Source organism: Aulonocara stuartgranti, assembly GCF_965226115.1.
Source record: "Aulonocara stuartgranti genome assembly, chromosome: 13".
NCBI classification, from domain to species: Eukaryota; Metazoa; Chordata; class Actinopteri; order Cichliformes; family Cichlidae; genus Aulonocara; species Aulonocara stuartgranti.
This window is the reverse complement of record NC_138949.1, coordinates 8,469,490-8,486,842: the sequence shown is the minus strand read 5'-3', so window position 1 is coordinate 8,486,842 and position 17,353 is coordinate 8,469,490. Positions and strand designations below refer to the sequence as shown.

At 39.5% G+C, this 17,353-nt stretch overlaps 1 protein-coding gene across 2 annotated transcripts in view; it reads right to left on the bottom strand.

Annotated features, from left to right (window-relative positions):
- The window catches only part of LOC309720369 (gamma-aminobutyric acid receptor subunit pi), a 69,732-nt gene extending 52,697 nt beyond the window's left edge, over nucleotides 1-17,035 (bottom strand). The window contains exons 1-2 of one of the 2 annotated variants that reach the window (XM_082557224.1): nucleotides 16,522-17,035; nucleotides 685-774 (exon numbers count right to left, since the gene is read on the bottom strand). In XM_082557224.1, the coding sequence (XP_082413350.1) occupies nucleotides 685-737 (53 nt within the window). In that variant the 5' untranslated portion in view covers nucleotides 738-774; nucleotides 16,522-17,035. Of the gene's footprint in view, nucleotides 1-684; nucleotides 775-15,860; nucleotides 15,892-16,521 lie in introns of those variants that run through there. The other variant, XM_082557225.1, reaches the window with a different exon arrangement.
- Nucleotides 17,036-17,353: the final 318 nt, after the last annotated feature.

Sequence of the window (17,353 nt, the reverse complement as noted above, 5' to 3'; positions counted from 1 at the left end):
TGGACTTCACTTCCAGGTATACTGGGATTTCTAAAGTGAAAAGTGCCTTCGTGTTCTTATAGTATAAAGCTGATTTATTTTCTTTTGTGTGCACCATTTATGACTTTTGAGCAGACTTATATTTTTAATATAAATGTATATTTTAGAAGTGCTTAATAAATGAGGCCCTTAGGTGGCAGGAACCTGCCACAACACAAAAATCCCATAGCTTTTTGTGAAAAGAAGTGCTGCACTATACAGAGCATATCTTATAGCTGTTTTCAGTATGAGCCAGAGGGTTTGTCTTATCTAGAATGTGCATAGTGCACTCTATAATTTGAGAATAAACTGCAAGAAGAGCAGAGGCTTTGGTTCCCAACAGCATACAAATGTGCACCAAAGCATCCCATCATTCTCACCATACGACCTCTGCAGGGATTTTAACACCAATTGCATCCATGTGGTGCTGGATGCTGCCTCATCGATTCTGCTCAGCAGTGTCATCAGTGTAGGCATGGAGTTTCAATGCTTTTTGCCTGATGCATGAAGAGTTGTTATTGAGTATTGATGGTTTACACAAAAATGATGCGACTAAGTATCTCCTCCTGAGCTCATTGACTACAAAGCTTTGGTGTTGTTAGAAATTAGAATCTGACATGGCTGATGACTTTGCGGCTGTAGATCCCAGTGGTTGTCCTTTCTTACCTGCTAATGAGGAGTACAGTGAACACGGTTCCTCCAGATACAGAGAGAGCCATGGCTGCTGGAGGAGTGAAGATGCCAAGTGGAGTTTATCTGGAAAAGGGGCACACAATGGAGAATAACATGCCGTTTAATGGGATGCAAGTAATGATAGCAGTCAGGAAATATAGATTGTGCTGTGCTTTGAAGACCAAACAGTTTTATGCATTTCAACGAGGATGCAGGGCAGGACTTGTGCAGGATCAGTGACTTCTGGAGCTTTGCTTTCCAGCTGGCAGGCAGCACAGAGGGGCACATGTGTGGCCCCTTTTTCCTGTTCCAAGTGTTTAAAGTCTGAGGTTCCAAAAATACATATTTTCTCTTTACTCACATGATTTTTATCACCCAGGTAACGGTGGTTTCTCTGTGCCACTTGGTTATCTTTAATAGATTCCCTCAAACACTGAAATGTAAGACACTCTTTCCTGATGTATTTCTAAATCACACAGTAGTGAATAACTGTGCTGGTCTGCCTTAGGGATATTCTCTTGGCAGCATAATGGCCTCCTGTTAATGATTTCACCTCACCTCCAAGTCTGGCACTGAGCTTGAGTGAAAAGTAATAAAGCAATTTCCAATGTCCTCTCATTTCTTATATCCTCCTGCACTCCCTCTCTCTCTCTTTTAAGATAAAAGCGCACAGAAACCCTTCAGAGACCAGAAAAAACCGAGACCCAACGTGCCATAGATGGCAAGTTGGTCTAAGGAAATATTTAATGTAAAGTTGAAAGCAAACTTCTGTGGCTATGGTGTTAAAAGTGTCTTTACTTTGGTCCAAGCTTGAACTACAGTAAATCCTGTTGATGGTAACATTACATTTTTAGGTAAGGGATTGCATAGCAGAGGGTACACAGTTCTAAAGCAGGTAAGAAATGCCTCAATCCCAACAGGCTTTACAGTGAAACATGTATAATGCATACACAGTAAGGGAATACTACATGAATATATGAAACTGGGAATCCAGAGATACATTATTGAGGACTAGGTTTCTCCTATTCTCTGCGCACATAGTGACACTGAGGACGTGTACTTATTCAGCCATTTTGGTCATAAATGCAGAAAGAATGGTGAAGACACAGTATGGCCGACTTCCTGTCTCTGCTCTCGATGACACGACTGAAGCTGACAGAAATGCAGTGAAGTTTAAAATTCTCTCTCACTTCTTTCCATTATGACTCATACATAAGTCTGGTCTGTTGATGTAAAAATGCATGTGCTCTGAAGTGGGCATACATATATTTTTAGAACTTAAATCTTCTTTCTTGTCTTTGCACGCAGTTAAACTATCTTGCAATATTAAACTGAGATTTGATTGTCATTGTGATGATTAAAACAAGTTCGATTTTTGCTTTAAAATGACTAAAAGCGCGTTGTCCAATGTTTTTATCTGTTCACATTTATTTATTCAGGAGGAAGCTGTAAAACTTTGTGAAAGTTCAATACGAGTCAACGAGTCAGTGAAGCTCACTTCTGTCTGATACCCGTGAACTTTTCTGTTGGTAAGAGCTGCTGTTTTTGTTGCTGTTAGCAACTGTTAGCTGCTGTTCGTGAAACCTTCTTGGAAGTGGATCGAGTATTGTTGAACTCTTATCGAATAAAGTCTCATATGATGTGAAAATATATTCAAGCTGCTTCTCAGCCATTAGCTGGCATAATAATAGCTTATAACCAGCTGTTGTTGTTTAACCAGCTTATTGTCAGCTGTGTGAAAACATATCTAATTTGCTGACAATGAGTAATAGCATAGAATAGAATAGAATTCAACTTTATTGTCATTGCACATGTCACAGGTACAGGGCAACGAAATGCAGTTTGCATCCATCCAGAAGTGCTTTAGTGATATAGATATATTACAATATATATTAGCAATAACATAGATATGTAAGTATATTACAGAAATGGGTCGATTACGGTATGTAATATGTACACGGTATGAAGTATGTTATGAATATGCTATAACTATAAGTATGTACAGGCTGTGAGCACAAGCTATGTACAGGCTATGAACAGGATATAAATATGAAAAAAATAGAATAATATTGTGTGTAATTATGTTTATGCACATTTTCATGTGTAACATGAGGTGTACTTCATATGCAGACTATCTCTAGCCACACACACACAGAATGGCAGTCCATCTGTATTCAAGATGACGGGACAAACCGGTGCTGCTCCTGTGTATTTTTAATGGATTAACTCGAAGTTCATGAGAATGCATCAATTTGTTGAAAAACATAATTGCATACCAATCAAAGTATATTTATGATTAAAACATTTTTTCTATTAAAGAACAAAAAAATGACAGAAAAATTCTGTTAACTTTCCCCCTATTTCCAGTCCAGAACTGTAAAGGTGCTTTTTACACCTATCCCCTACTATTCCCGTTCAGCATTCAATGTTTTTTGGTTTCTGATTCTGACAGACTGCCATTTATCCAAGTTCTATCGCAGATGAACAATAAATACACAGAAATATACACAATAGGGTCATAAAGTAAAAGATTAAATAGTAGAATCACTTGTTTTTGTTTTGTCACCAGGTGTAGAGTAGCTGGATTCGTCTGTTACTGTCTGCAGATATATTTTTGATGTCTTGGTTGTATTTATTTACAGAGCACCAGTGCAGTACAATATTACAGAAAAAACCAAATGATCCCCTATGAGCAAGCATTATGAAGGGAGGGTAGGAAAGAAGAACTTCTTTTCAAGGTAAGAGATCTCTGGTAAAACAGGGCTCAGGGAGGGATAGCCATCTGCCTCGAGCTGGTTTTCATATTTTATAGTTATATGTTATGCATGTGTCATGGCTTAAGGGCTAAATTATCACATTCTGTTCTGGTCTATCTCTCTCTCTCTCCCATATATTAGTAGGTTAAACATTATCTTAATTTACCAATTATTTTAATGTAATGATTTTTTTTCTATATGTGGTAGTTATGAAACACCATTCAATAATAATAAAGTCAAATCATTTCAGTTTTTATTTATGCTAAAAGAAAAATAATACGTAGATATATGAGTGTCTCGGTTTTGGACCAGTGTACTGTTACACAGCAATAAACAATATATACATTACTGCAAATCAAACTAAGTTACTGCCCATTAGAGTTTGTGGACTTAGTGGGAGAGTAATTTCAACATAATAGAAGACTGAAATACAAAATTATACCCACTCACCTGACAGCAGTTCAGCCTGTACCTTAGAGTACTTTACTGTACCCTGGAAAGCTATTCAGCCAACCAGGAATACCTATTTGAAACCTGTTTGCAGTGAACTCTATAAAAATAGGACTGTTTCAAAAGAGGATCACTTCAAGTTGTTTTAAGAAGCGCTTCCATTTGATGTACTCTTTGGAAAGGATACAAGTACAGATACGTGTGTTAAAAAAATCCAGTAAAAGTGTTGATCAATTTCTTTACTCAAGTAAAAGTGAAAACCTCTCTGAGGTAATTACTTTAATAAACTGGTTTTCAAGAGTTTCAGATTATTCAATTAACTGGCCAAAATCTACAGTTCTCCCCATTAACTGCTCCTTCCATAATTCTTCCTCTGCCCCACTGCAATCCGGAAATATTAAATATTTAGGTATTAATGTCTCTCCTAAGCTTTCAGACTTAACTAAATTAAACCACATCCCACTTCTAAAGAAAGTAGAAGGCGATCTGACTAGATGGAAATCTTTACCCATATCACTCATGGGAAGGGTCGCCACTATAAAAATGATGATCTTGCCAAAAATAAATTACTTATTTTTGATGATCCCTAACAAACCATCACAAGATTGGTTCAGATCTCTGGATTCATATATTTCCAAATTCCTTTGGAAAGATAAACCCCCGCGTATTAGCTTAAAAACGCTACAAAGAACCAAGGATAGAGGAGGATTAGATCTGCCTAATTTTCACCAATACTTCTTAGCCAACAGGCTTCAGTTCATCTCAGAATGGTTAAAACATACCTTCTTAGTTGAGCCCTGGCTAGATGTTGAACAGGCACTATGCAAGGATCTAGAGATTTCAGACCTACCATTTATTAGCTCAAACATCAAAAGACATGAATGCTTTAAAAGTATCAACATCAGCTTTTCTCTAACAGCATGGTGGGAGTTTCTAAAAATAACGGAGTCTTCATTAATCCCATGCAAACGTACACCTATCTGGAATAACCCTGACATATTACAAAACAATAATATGATTAATTTCCCAGAATGGAGTTGTAAAGGAATTAAATACTTAGAACATATATTAGAGGGAACAGAATTTATTCCATTTGACAGACTAGTTGAACAATATGGGATCAACAAGACAAGGTTTTTAGAATATCAACAAATTAAATCCATAGTAAAAAAGAAATTTAACCTCAGTCAAGTTGAATTACAAACACCACTAAGTGCGGCACATTTTCTTACTCTTAAATCCCCCAAATTATTATCTAAAATATACAGAACACTTTCTAAATTAGATGAATCAATATCCCTTCCTACTGCAAAGTGGGAAGCAGATTTATCAGTCAACCTAGACCAAAACTTCTGGTCTCAGATTTGCTTAAAAACTTTTAAATTAATTAAAAATCCCAGTCTGCAATTAATACAATACAAAATACTTCATAGAGTGCACTATACAGGTCATCGGATGTTCAAGATGGGCTTTACATCTTCCAACAACTGCTCACACTGTCAAGGCAATACACCAGACAATTACATCCACGCTCTTTGGTTCTGTCCACCAGTGCAAAAGTTTTGGCGCGAGATATGTGAAGACTTATCAAAGTGTCTGAAATGTAACATTCCAACTTCCCCCTTAGTGTGTCTACTGGGCAGCTTAGATAATGTCACTTCAGAAAAGAATATAGCCCATATGATCTTCACTGCCCTATGCATAGCCAAGAAAACAGTCCTCATGAACTGGAAAAATAAAAATAATCTTAATTCTAACCAATATAGAAATTATCTATTAGATTACATTAGTCTTGACACAGCCTCTGCCACCACATTAGATCAATTGCTCTGGGCCCCTTTTATCAGCTCCATCACCTAGTGGGGGTGGGGGGTCATAGTTTGGTCCCGCCTTCACTGTTGTGATTGGTGAGGGGGTAGGGACAGGCTTAGGGCGTCGGGGGGTTCCCCGGAGGCATCTTCCTTGGGGGGCTCAACCCGGGGTAGCGGTCACGTCCGGTTGGGGGCTCTGTTGGCTCTCAGGTGACTGTTTCCTCGCGGCTGCGTGCAGCGGGGCTAGGGGAGGGTCTGTGCTGACGGACGTGGGTTACTGACCTGGCAACCTGGCTGCCCCTGGGTGGGTCCGGGATGGGCGTGAGGTTATGGGGGCGCTCCGTCTCTGGGCTGGGGCCCGGGCCGGGCCTCGGGGGCTTGGGTCCTGGTTGGTGTGTTGCCGGGGTTGTGGGCGGGTGGGTGCATGGGGGCCCGGCCCTGGAGCAGGGTGCCGCCGGTGCGTCGAGCCGCCTGGGGGGCTCTTCAACTGGTGGGGGGGATGGTCACATCTTGCAGGAGCTTTCTTCTCTTTAGGAACTCTCTGCAGGAGGGGGAGATACAGGAGAGGTGGAGGAAGATCTCAGCCTGGGCGTTTACCGTCTTATGTAGTCTGGAAGATGTGTGGATGGTGGGGTGGGTGCAGTTTTCTCTGTGGTGGGGTTGGGTGGACTGTCCAGGGCTCTGTGGAGCTGTGATGGTGCTTTGTTTTCTCTATTATTATGTTGCTCTTTGTTGTTTGCTGTCTCCTCTGTTTGTTTTTTTTGTTTGTTTTTTTTTTTTTTCTCCATACAGGTGACCCAGGAGTTCTTTTTTTTTTCTCTCTCTTCCCCCCCCTTCTCACCGTCTCTTCTCCCCTTTGGTTTTCTTTCTTTCTCTCCCCCTCTTTCTCTCATTCATTCCCCCTGTCCTATTTATTAAAAAAAAAAAAAAAAAAAAAAAAGACAAAGGATGAACTGAAGCTCTGCCATCACGTAATGTCGCATACTGCTGTTTCTGATGTCATTTAGAAAAAAAAAAAAGAAAAAAAAAAAAAAAGTAAAAGTGAAAAAGTACAGGCTCTGAAATGCACTCAAAGTAAAAAGTAGCTCCCTGAAGGACAATTCTACCATCCATTTTTATGCACAGGTAACTGGACCTTCTGCTATATTAATATGACACAAAAATGTATTTATATAAATTATGACATCACACATTTAAATCTGCAGTTTATCAGGTATCACTGAGCAGTCATTACCTTTAAATTTAACCTCTCTTCTTCCTTTCCTGTCCTGTCTTTCTCCATCTCTGAGTGCAGTTACCTCTCTTTTGTTTCTCTGCCTGAGTAACACAGCAGCTGTAACTACACACGATGGGTTTGTGTGTGTGCTGATGTTTGTTGAGATGATAGAAATGTTGTTGAAACGTTATGTCGTGAAGAAACATAAAAAATAAGTAAAGTACAGATAGCTGAAAATTCTACTTAAGTACAGTAACAAAGCATTTGTACTTACTTCCCACCTCTGGATGCTGGTGCTACTGTTGGTGCAGCAGCACCGACAGTTAACGTGTCAGCTAATTTGAGAGGATTCTATTATTAGTTTGTTTTTTATTGTTTTCTCTCAGCTTTTCAGCTCCACCTTTTAGCCACTTCTTCCTCACTAAACTTTTTCCAAAAGGTGCGGGCGGTTGAGTTAAGAGGTCTGATTTGGGTAATCCAGTGTCAGTAATTAAAATGGGCCGCTGTAAGTGCTTGTACAGAAGCCCTTCAAGACGGCTCATTGCCCCAAAGTGCGTCGTTACATCTTGAAAATGCCAGATTACCAGTCCAGCCCTGACTACAAAGAAATACAAAAGAGCTTTAGCCAAAGGGAAGAAATTTGGATTTATAAATTATAGGTCAGTAAATGAAATCATTTTCTTGTCTGATTTTGACTGAATTTGTCCAGGTTTGTGGACGAGTCCTCTTGCTGGTGGCGTTTTAATTCAATTCATTCACATTTCATTTCTTTAAATAACCAAACAACAACAACAGGTGATGACCTTGTAAGGTAAAGGGCCTACAGTAGAAATGACCTTTATAAACAGGGGTGCACATAAGGTGCGCATTTGCTGTCAAAATAAAAGACCAGATAAAAAGTTGCAACACACTTTTGCGTACATAAGCTTTTCTGGAGGAGGACAGACATTTGTTTAGAACTCTTAAAGGTGTCGAAGAAGCTCCTTTAAGCAATTACTTGGTGTTCCTCCACCTTCAAAGAAATGTCAGAAGGAGTCCGAACTGCAAAAGAAGTGCGTATTCTCGGAAAAGAGGTTGCAGGAGGTGAGCTGGCTTCAAACAAATGATGAATGCACAGAGTTGTGGTGCAGAATATGCCGTGAAAATCCCACTCTATATGTACGCAAACGTTGCAACTTCTTATCTGGTACGCGTCTTTTATTTTGACAGCGAATGACCACTTATGTGCACCCCTGTTTATAAAGACCCTTTACTGGTAAAAAAAAAAAAACAAAAAAAAAACCCCTCACATCCTGTGTGGAAGTTGAAGGTGGATTTACCTCTATTGGTGAAACACCTATAGAAAAGAATTCAATATGTTCATGGACGCCTGTCTTGTCCCTGATGAAGGCTTCGGATGAACACGTTGGACTTATAGGTTAAATATAGTTATGTCATGAGAATAAAGGCATTTTAAATATATATGAAAAGAGAGTGCCTTGGAGGTTTTGAATATTTCAGCTTACAATAAAAGGATAATCACATTATTATATAAAAGATTTAAAAATGTTACAAAATAGCTTTTTTGCTGTAGAAATGACTGTGGTTTAATGTAATGACATCATTTCTAATCATCTAACAATATGAGGATCATTCCCTATTACCAGAACAGATTTAAGAATTACAATAAATGAATGTCAGATTTTCGACAGCAGTCATGTCAAATGTTTATACTTGTGTATCATGAAATGTTTCTGAGATTTACTTTGTCTGTGGCTCTACACACACACTTACTCAGTGAGGAGAAGTATTGGGTCAGACAGAAAATGATAAGACTGCAGAATGATTTGTTTTGGTTTTCTCAGCAGGTGTATTTGGACTCATCTGTCACTGTCTGGGGATAACTTTTTTATCTTTGGGCAAATGTAAACAAATGACACAACACTGTCAGACAGGCTGTTTGTAGTCTTATTTCACAGCAACAACACAGTACAAAACCTCGTACCAAAACACATACAGATGTGGAACTGTGAACATACAGGGCTGCCACTTTAAGTACTAAAGATCTCCCTACCTGTTATTTTAAGAGACAAGACAATGAGTTCTTGATGTCTTAAGTTAGGTAGACCTGGCCCCACATCTCAAATCAGTTATGGCAATTCTTCAGCCTGTTTGTCCGTCAGACTGGTCTGACATCGGCCTTAACTCAGTCACTACAAAAAGGATACCCTAACGTGGGATGATGGGTAACAGCTTCCCAAAGTGATGCCTGTCTTTCATCTCTGACTCCGACTGTTTGCAATTTGATTTTGAGCCGACTTGAAAAGGGCAGCAGCAAATAAAGAAGATAAGTCAGGCAGAACTGAGTCACTTTATCTAATTCAAGGGTTTTCTCTCCTTTGTTGCTCTTCAAGGTACTTATTCCAGGCATAGTGAATGAGTCAATAGCATGTCAACCTTTGTGGCCTCCAAGCGGTTAGTCTATACCGAATTCTCCTCTTCCTCCAGTTATTCACATTTATATCCTTCAAAGCTGTGATTTAGTGAATCATGGCAGTGTTGCTTCTTCTAATTTTACATTTTGCTTCACCTCGTTGTTGCACTAAATTGCAATAAATATCAAAGTTGCAAGAGTATAAAAGAGTCACTAACTGGTATAAATAATGTTGCACTAACTAGTCGTCACTTTTTTGTTCACTGTGGGTGGAGCAAATGCTACACGTGCATCAAAACAAGAAAGCTGGCTCACAAAACTTAACTATAAGTGTGTGAAGCACGTGATGGTGTTGGTTGAGAATTAAAAATCTACGCCAACAAGGTAGTCTATCCTATCAGATATCTTTAAACGGCAAACTGATTACTCACTCTTATTCACTGTGGACCGTTCTGCAAGCACTCTCTATGTGAATAGCCAATTTTGGTACAGTGCCATTATTAGGATGTGAGCAGGCTTTGTGTTTATTGTGTTTATTGTATGTGTATCACACTTCAAGACACCCACAGAAAGTTCTTCAAAAAAGAGGAAGGCAGCGCAGCAGACGGCAGTTTCTAGGTTGGGACTATAATGACTGAAAGCTCAATAAGTTGATTTAGGATGTATTGAAGTGTACTTGATGATCTAAAAGCTTTCTGAAATGTAGTGAGCATGACAACTATACAAAAAGCTAAGCACAGCAGCAAGCGTATTAAAATCACTTCTGTGCTTTAGTAGGAGACAGTGAGAAGAACTGATACGACTGATTTTTACTGTCACATGTCAAACTTTTCATAGCGCACTGCTCTATATAGGAAATCCCACTTTTTAATTCTTGCAGTGCTCTTCACATTATTGAGGAAACTTACCAACAATTCATTTAATAAAATACATTTTACTGGTTGTTCACTGCATCAGTGGACTGGGTTAGGGTTAAGGTCAGGGTCATGAATGTACAACTTTAACTGTGTGGTGACAGGCATTTCTACTCATTACTGCATCTACAACATTAATTAGCACGGTATTTCTTTAGTGCTCTGGTGGGACAAGCTGTTGACAGGGAAGCTGTAATGTCTTGTTTAACTTTGGTCAAGAACAGCAGGATTGTGACCTCTTTATGAGCTTTGAAAACCGTTTCTGGGGCAAAGACACTAAGCATTTGAAGTAACTATTATAAAACTTGACTGGTTACTGGTTATCAAGGGGGTTGCTAAGTCCAAAGACAATAAACAATGTAGCCATGTACCTTTTTACTATGACGATTCAGACTCTTTTCCTATAAAAAGACCAATATACACAGTAAAAATAAAGTCGTGGGCTATGTTAAGTTACATGGATATATATTTCCTTATTCTCCATTTTATTTTACACAGTGCAGTAACCAGTATAAAAATTCTGAAAAAATAACTTGATTTCATTCCCCTAAAAAATGATGGAGAGTATGTGTACCGTACAGGGTTATAAAATTAAAAAGTCATGCTGTGTTTATGCTCCTTTTTTGTCACTGGCTGTTTTATGTGTTGACATGTATCCAAATAACTCAATTCATTACACCTGTCAATGCTAATTACACATAGAAATCAATAAAAGTCAATGTTTTATATACATTTTGCACAGCGTCCCAACATTTTTGAAACCAGGGTTGTAGGAAATTTGTAATAATTTCCAATATACAATCACACTTGCTCCTCTAGCTATTTATTAAGACACATTAAAAATAAAATACATGCTTATGCATTTTCCAAGAATCCCATTTGTAGCTTAAGCACATGTGTTTTATAAATCTCAGACCTGCTTAAGCACCTGGGTACAGCACCTGCTTTGCAATTTCATATGACAGAGCAAGTTGGGGTTCATGCAGGAATAGCAATGTACCAGAAGAAAACAAACCAAGTTTTTAGAAGACAAGTTCACAGAAGCTGCAGAGAAGGTTATAGCCAGGCACATTTTTCATTTCAGTATGAGTCGCTGCTGAAAAAAGCAGGACAAAATGCCCAAACTGCAAAGTTCATCACAGGTTCAGACAGATATACATCTCAACCTGCAATAACCATACATATATTTGCTAAGAAATACAAAAAGGTCAAAAATCTTCATGAATTTGGCAGCTTAAGAGCACCTTAAGTTGCCAATAGGCAGTACCCTAGAGATCAAGGACTTCTGCTTTAGCTCTACAACAACAGCTTTCAAGATGATACATAAGATTAGGTGCAAAAAAGAGAACATTTAAAGTCAAATGTATGTAAAACTGCTCCAACATGAATCCAATGTGCTGGGCACGTCAAGCTCTTACGTTACGACTCTAGAAACAAAAGTCTAATAAAGAGTGTGCTGTCCTCACACAGACTCCAGCTCCATGTTTTTCAGAGCCTCACTTTTTAAAATCAGATTCCACAAGTACATTAAAACAAAAATAGCTCTAAAAGAATCGCTAATGTCTGAGTGATGGAGCAGAGTGATAAAACATTTCACTGTGTGGTGGAACAGTTTCATCTCTCATCAAAGTGTCTTAGTGATGTTGTCACTGTAGGTTATTTAAGGTGCCTACCACAATTTAACTAACATCTTTCATTACATAAAAAGGGACTTCTGACCTCCTTAAAGATATTCCCTCAGTCTCATTTTCTCCTCTGTCTATTTCAAATGCAGAAAGGCAATGTCGCAGACAAACATTAGGGACTTTGGACTTTATCCAGGTGGAAGCTTCTCCTCCCCCCTTTCATCTGCAGGTTTAGAAGTTTTGACTTCTACTTCTCATCATACAGTAGAGGTCTCTTGTGTCCTTAAATCTGCATTATTATTAGGCTGAGCTAGCAACATTGCTGCTTAAACACACACTATGGAGAGAAATGTGCAGGCTTGGAAATACAGCAGTGATGACAGAGGTGTGGATGATGAGGAAGAGTGGGAAGAGACGATGAAGTCATTAAAAATGGAAGTTGATGTTGAACAAAAACGTGATAAATAATGTGTGGTTTAAACTTGTATGATCATCATTAAAAAAAATGAAAAAGAATATTTGAATAAGTACGAAACCAAAATGTAGTACACCAATCGTATACATGGGCATAAGCAATTAGGTATTCATAAACAGTTAGGCTAAGTTTGGTTTCCAGCCAGTGACTGAGTAACACCATCTTTAGTCCATAAACAGAACAAGTGGAGAGATATCCAACCGTTAATGATAGAGGTCTTCACCAAAAACATGCTATACACTCAAAAAATACAAAGTGCTGTTCAATATACGTTCAACAACTACTTTATTATGTACACCCATCCAACTGATGCAAATAGCTGATCAACTAATCACATGGAATCAACTCAGTGCATTTAACAAGTAGACATGCTGATCCAGGTTGTACAGAGAACGGTCTGAAAAAGAGAAAATATCTCGTGTGTGGCAGTTTTATGAGCAAAAAAGCCTTGCTGATGTCAGAGGTCACAGAACAATGGTCAGATTGCTTTAAGTTCATAGGAAGGCAAAAGTAACTTAATAACAACAATCAGAAAAGCTTCTCTGAATGCAGAACATACTGTATCAAACTTTGAAGCAGCAGAAGACCACACCAGGTGCAACTCCTGTCAGCTAAGGACAGCTAAAGTGCTGCTAATGCCTGCTCTGATATGCTACTGGTGGTGTTATGGTGTGGGGGATATTTTCTTAGCACACTTTAAAGCCCTTACGTCCAGCTGAGCATTGTTGATATGACACAGCCTACCTGAGTATCACATATATCAAAGCTCAAATCATCTCAAACTGGTTTCTCGAACATGACAGTGAGTTCGCTGCCCTAAAATCACCTCCAAATTTGCTAGATGCAATGCAATAGAGCACCTTTGGGACATGGTGGGATGGGGGAGTCATGTCATGGATGTGCAGCTGCCCTAAAATCACCTCCAAATTTGCTAGATGCAATGCAATAGAGCACCTTTGGGACATGGTGGGATGGGGGAGTCATGTCATGGATGTGCAGCCAACAAATCTCCAGCAACTAGTGACTGAAGGTTAACGAGGGTCCGAGCCAGCACTAGCAAGGGGTACCTAATAAAATGTGAGGTGAGTGTGTATTGCTAAAAGTGTTTTTGGAAAGAGAACCAGCAATGAAGCTATATGAAAAAAACCTATATGAACTGATTTGGAAATACTGAAATCTAACTATAAAAACTCATAAAACTTCCTTCCCAGAACTAAACTTTTGAGATAAAATTAAATACAAAATGTTTTCTTCTGATGAAAAGAAGAAGAGCTTTCAAACGCCTCTGCCTGCATTCACAAAATTAAAACAAACAAAATTAAATAAGATGTTTTTCAAAAGAACACCATCCACTTTCAGCACAATATACTAGTACACAAAGACCATACATATATGTACATACTTTCATTAGTACACTGCATATGAATTTCACCGCCTGATTAATCATAGTGGTGAGGTGAGCACTTACTGCAGAGTATCTGTGATTTCTGCACTGAGCAGATAAGCAGCAGAGAGAGGATGGATGACACTGGTGCCTCTAATGCACATAGTAAATCCATCAATAGAAAAAGTGACAATTTAACACATAGAAAACACCAGAACGTGTGATTTTAGTCTGCAAATCCTGAAAAACATGTCAGTGCTAGCTATTAGCTACCTAGCGAGTAATCACGTACTGCTTCCACTGGCTAAAAACTGGTTGGTGGCCCCTCCCTTTCCACTACATAACCAATATAGCAAACACTGAGGGCGTGTTTCACACTTCATTTCTTTGCCATTGTGAGTACACCATCCTGGTACTCCTAAGGCACTTCATGTAGTCGTACTTGATAGAGCGGCTGCACTTATGCACTCATAATAGGAGCTGAAAGTATGTGAGTACACAATTTAAAACAGAGCCACTGTCCACACTGTATCAAGTACATCTGTAGGTAATATAATCCCTAATGCTGATGGTAGAATGTATGAGCTGTTTTTTAAAAAACAAAAATCTTTTCTTCAAAGTTAAAATCAGACTTAAGACTCTCAGTTGTGTTTAGTAAATTGTATATTCTACATCCTCTATCAACTCGTGTCTTTTGTGCTTCTTTTACAGCAGGCTCCTGAGATAAGTGTTTAAAAGTTCATTTGAAGGATGAGCTGTTTTAAAGAATATATTTCAGAATGCAGGTACCTGCAGACAACCTTCGGCTGACGTTGAGCACAGAGAGCAATGGATTAAATCTAAGATATGCCAACAAGTAATAATGAGCTGGACTCTGTCACAGTCCACTGAAACGTGCTGCGTGCTGGAGAGCTTCTGCTCTACCCAGACCCCACCTCTGGTGTTTACTCCTGTTTCTATCAAGTGTAGACAAAGAAAACCCTGAAGGAAAGAAACCAACTGATCTGACGACTCATCGAGACAATGTGACAGCACAAGAATACCAGAGTGACGCACGCCATGAAAGTCTATTGTAGTACTAATGACATTACTTATGACACACGATGACACAAAGCAAACTCCCATAAGACGAGAACCAGAGAGTGGCACAGCTGCGGTGCAAACGAACCTGGAAAATCTAAAGTGTTGCTTTGAATTCAGTGCCAAAAAAAGGAGGAAAAAAGAAAAAATGGGATCATCGGGTCTGCACCTGGTATGAGAGATGTACTCCAAATGATTGAGATGAATCACAGCACGCCAGTTGCAGTAATGCTCTCATTTAGCTTGCTAGAGCACAGAAAGAAGTCAATAATCAGGTAAAAGAAAAAACTAGAGGCCGGGGGAAATCAATACAGAGAAAGAGAATTGAAAACAAAAACCCTGCTGTCACATGCTCAATAAGGCACATCAGCTCCAGCACTTCAAACTGCTGTTTTGAGACTGCAGTTTAAAAAAAAATCATCCAAGTTGTCCATCTGAGAGGGAATGAAAATACCACTTCACTGCTCTGGAGTTTTGTTGATAACAGAGAGCCTTTCCATTATCTCTACACAAGTCTGTTTATGTAAATCTCATTCCTCTCTCATTCCCTTCCCTGCCTTGCTGTGATGGCCGGCCTTCAATGTGAGTGCTGAATCTAAAAGGCAGCTGGCAGTTTATAGACAAAGAAAATAAAATAAATAAATAAAAATACCAATTAAGTGTGCCGTACAATCTGTGCTTGTTCCTCTGATTACAGGCATTATCACTGTGGTAAATATAGTTTGAGAAATTAAGAGGCGGACTTGAGGAAACTCACCATAAGGCTTCATGGAGCATTAGCATGATTTTAATTACAGTTTTTATCGCAGTGGAATCATATCATTGCTGGAAGCTTTTTTCTTTTTCTTTTTTTTTTTTGACTTGACAGCTTAAGTGTTTCTGTCTAACAGAAGGCTGTTGGCTAAGGACTGGCCAAATTAGACACCCCTTTCGATAAGATGTGTCTAATGTGCGTCCGGGATATGGATGTACACTGTGGCTGATAAATTCTTACCATTTCTATTTACCAGCATCTCTCTCTTTATTTAAGGACACAGTTACATTACCTGAGGTGTCTGTTATTCATTCATGTTTCTGGCCCTTCACCTTCTTGTCACTGTGATAACTTCAACTCATTTGGCTGTTGAGCTTGATTACAGTTTGTTCTATTAATAAAAAACAGAACACAATTAAAGGGGGGAGGGGGGTAAATAAACAAACAAAAAAAAATCAATGAACGATTAAGAGGTTCGTGTGGTTAAACAAAAACTTGTTAACCTCTCAACCCTCATCCACATCAAGGAAGAGAATCCTTTGCGCACTGGTGCACCAGGAGCGCATACAGACGGAATTAATTTAAAGCGCCAGAATTTAGGAAGGAGACGCACACACGCCCAGAGGCGCACGAATATAGACGCGCGCACACACACACTCACACACAAATGGAGATAAGCGTGGAATCGATGAAATTTCTTTATAGTTTAAGATATCATCTGAGCGTAAAGAGGTCGCTCGGCACATCAAAGTTTAAATCGTCAGCATACTTTGGTGCTCAGCCTGCCTTTTATTCGGCGCGCTCCATTCAGAGGTGCGCTGGTGAGGGGAAAAAACGCACGGAACGAAACAAGAGACGTCACCCGAAATGCAGGCGAGACAAAGATTTATTTTTTTTTAAACCACAACATTTTAAGGAAAAGAAACACAAAAATTGTTCAGCTCGAACTTTACCTGCACCTGCCGATGGCCGCGAGCATTTCACGCATGTCCGCGCATCCTGGGAATAAGGGTCCGCAATGGTCGAGTTTCCCCTCAGACTGGCGTTGCTGTAACAGCGACTTCCATCCAGATTTCTTTCTTTTCTTTTCTTTTTTTTTTTAAAGACAACACCTGCTGATCCGCGCGTACATATGCCCGCACAAACAACTGGTAGTGCTCTGTCAGCGGATTCCCAACTATGGGCTGGACGCGCTGCTGCGCAATGACGCACGCCAAGAACTCGCAGCTGATTTGGAGTCTCCAAAGATGCCCAAGATGAATCCCAGAAGACCTGTCGTGATGCTGTCGGCTGTGCGTTGCCCTTCATGCAGTGTATGAAGGGGAGGCGATATTGTATGGCTCAACTAAAACACTGAATGCTTTGTGGGGGTTTTTGTTTGTTTGTTTTGCTTTTTTGCTATGACGTGACACAAGATTAACTCCAGGCATTTATAGATCGTTGAAAAAAGATCATAGCCCAAAAATGGAACTGGCACACTGTATGCACAATTTCAGATATAGTTCTATTTCTGTTGTGGCACTTTGAGGAAATCGTGCGACAATAACAGTGTCAGTGTGTGTTAAGCGCTTCAGCAGCATGTGCAGCCGTTACTATTTCTAATCAGCTTCTGGCAAAGGAAATGAGCTCTTGTCGGAATTTAGGATGGAAGGCTGGCAGGCTGCAAGTGAAGATGGAGGAGGTTGTCCCAAGGTGTTGGCCTCTGATAGATGGAGCTGGAAAACCACCCCGCAGGCTGCAACTCTTTGCTTAGCGTGGGTGTCCCAGGAGCACTTCCATCCACAA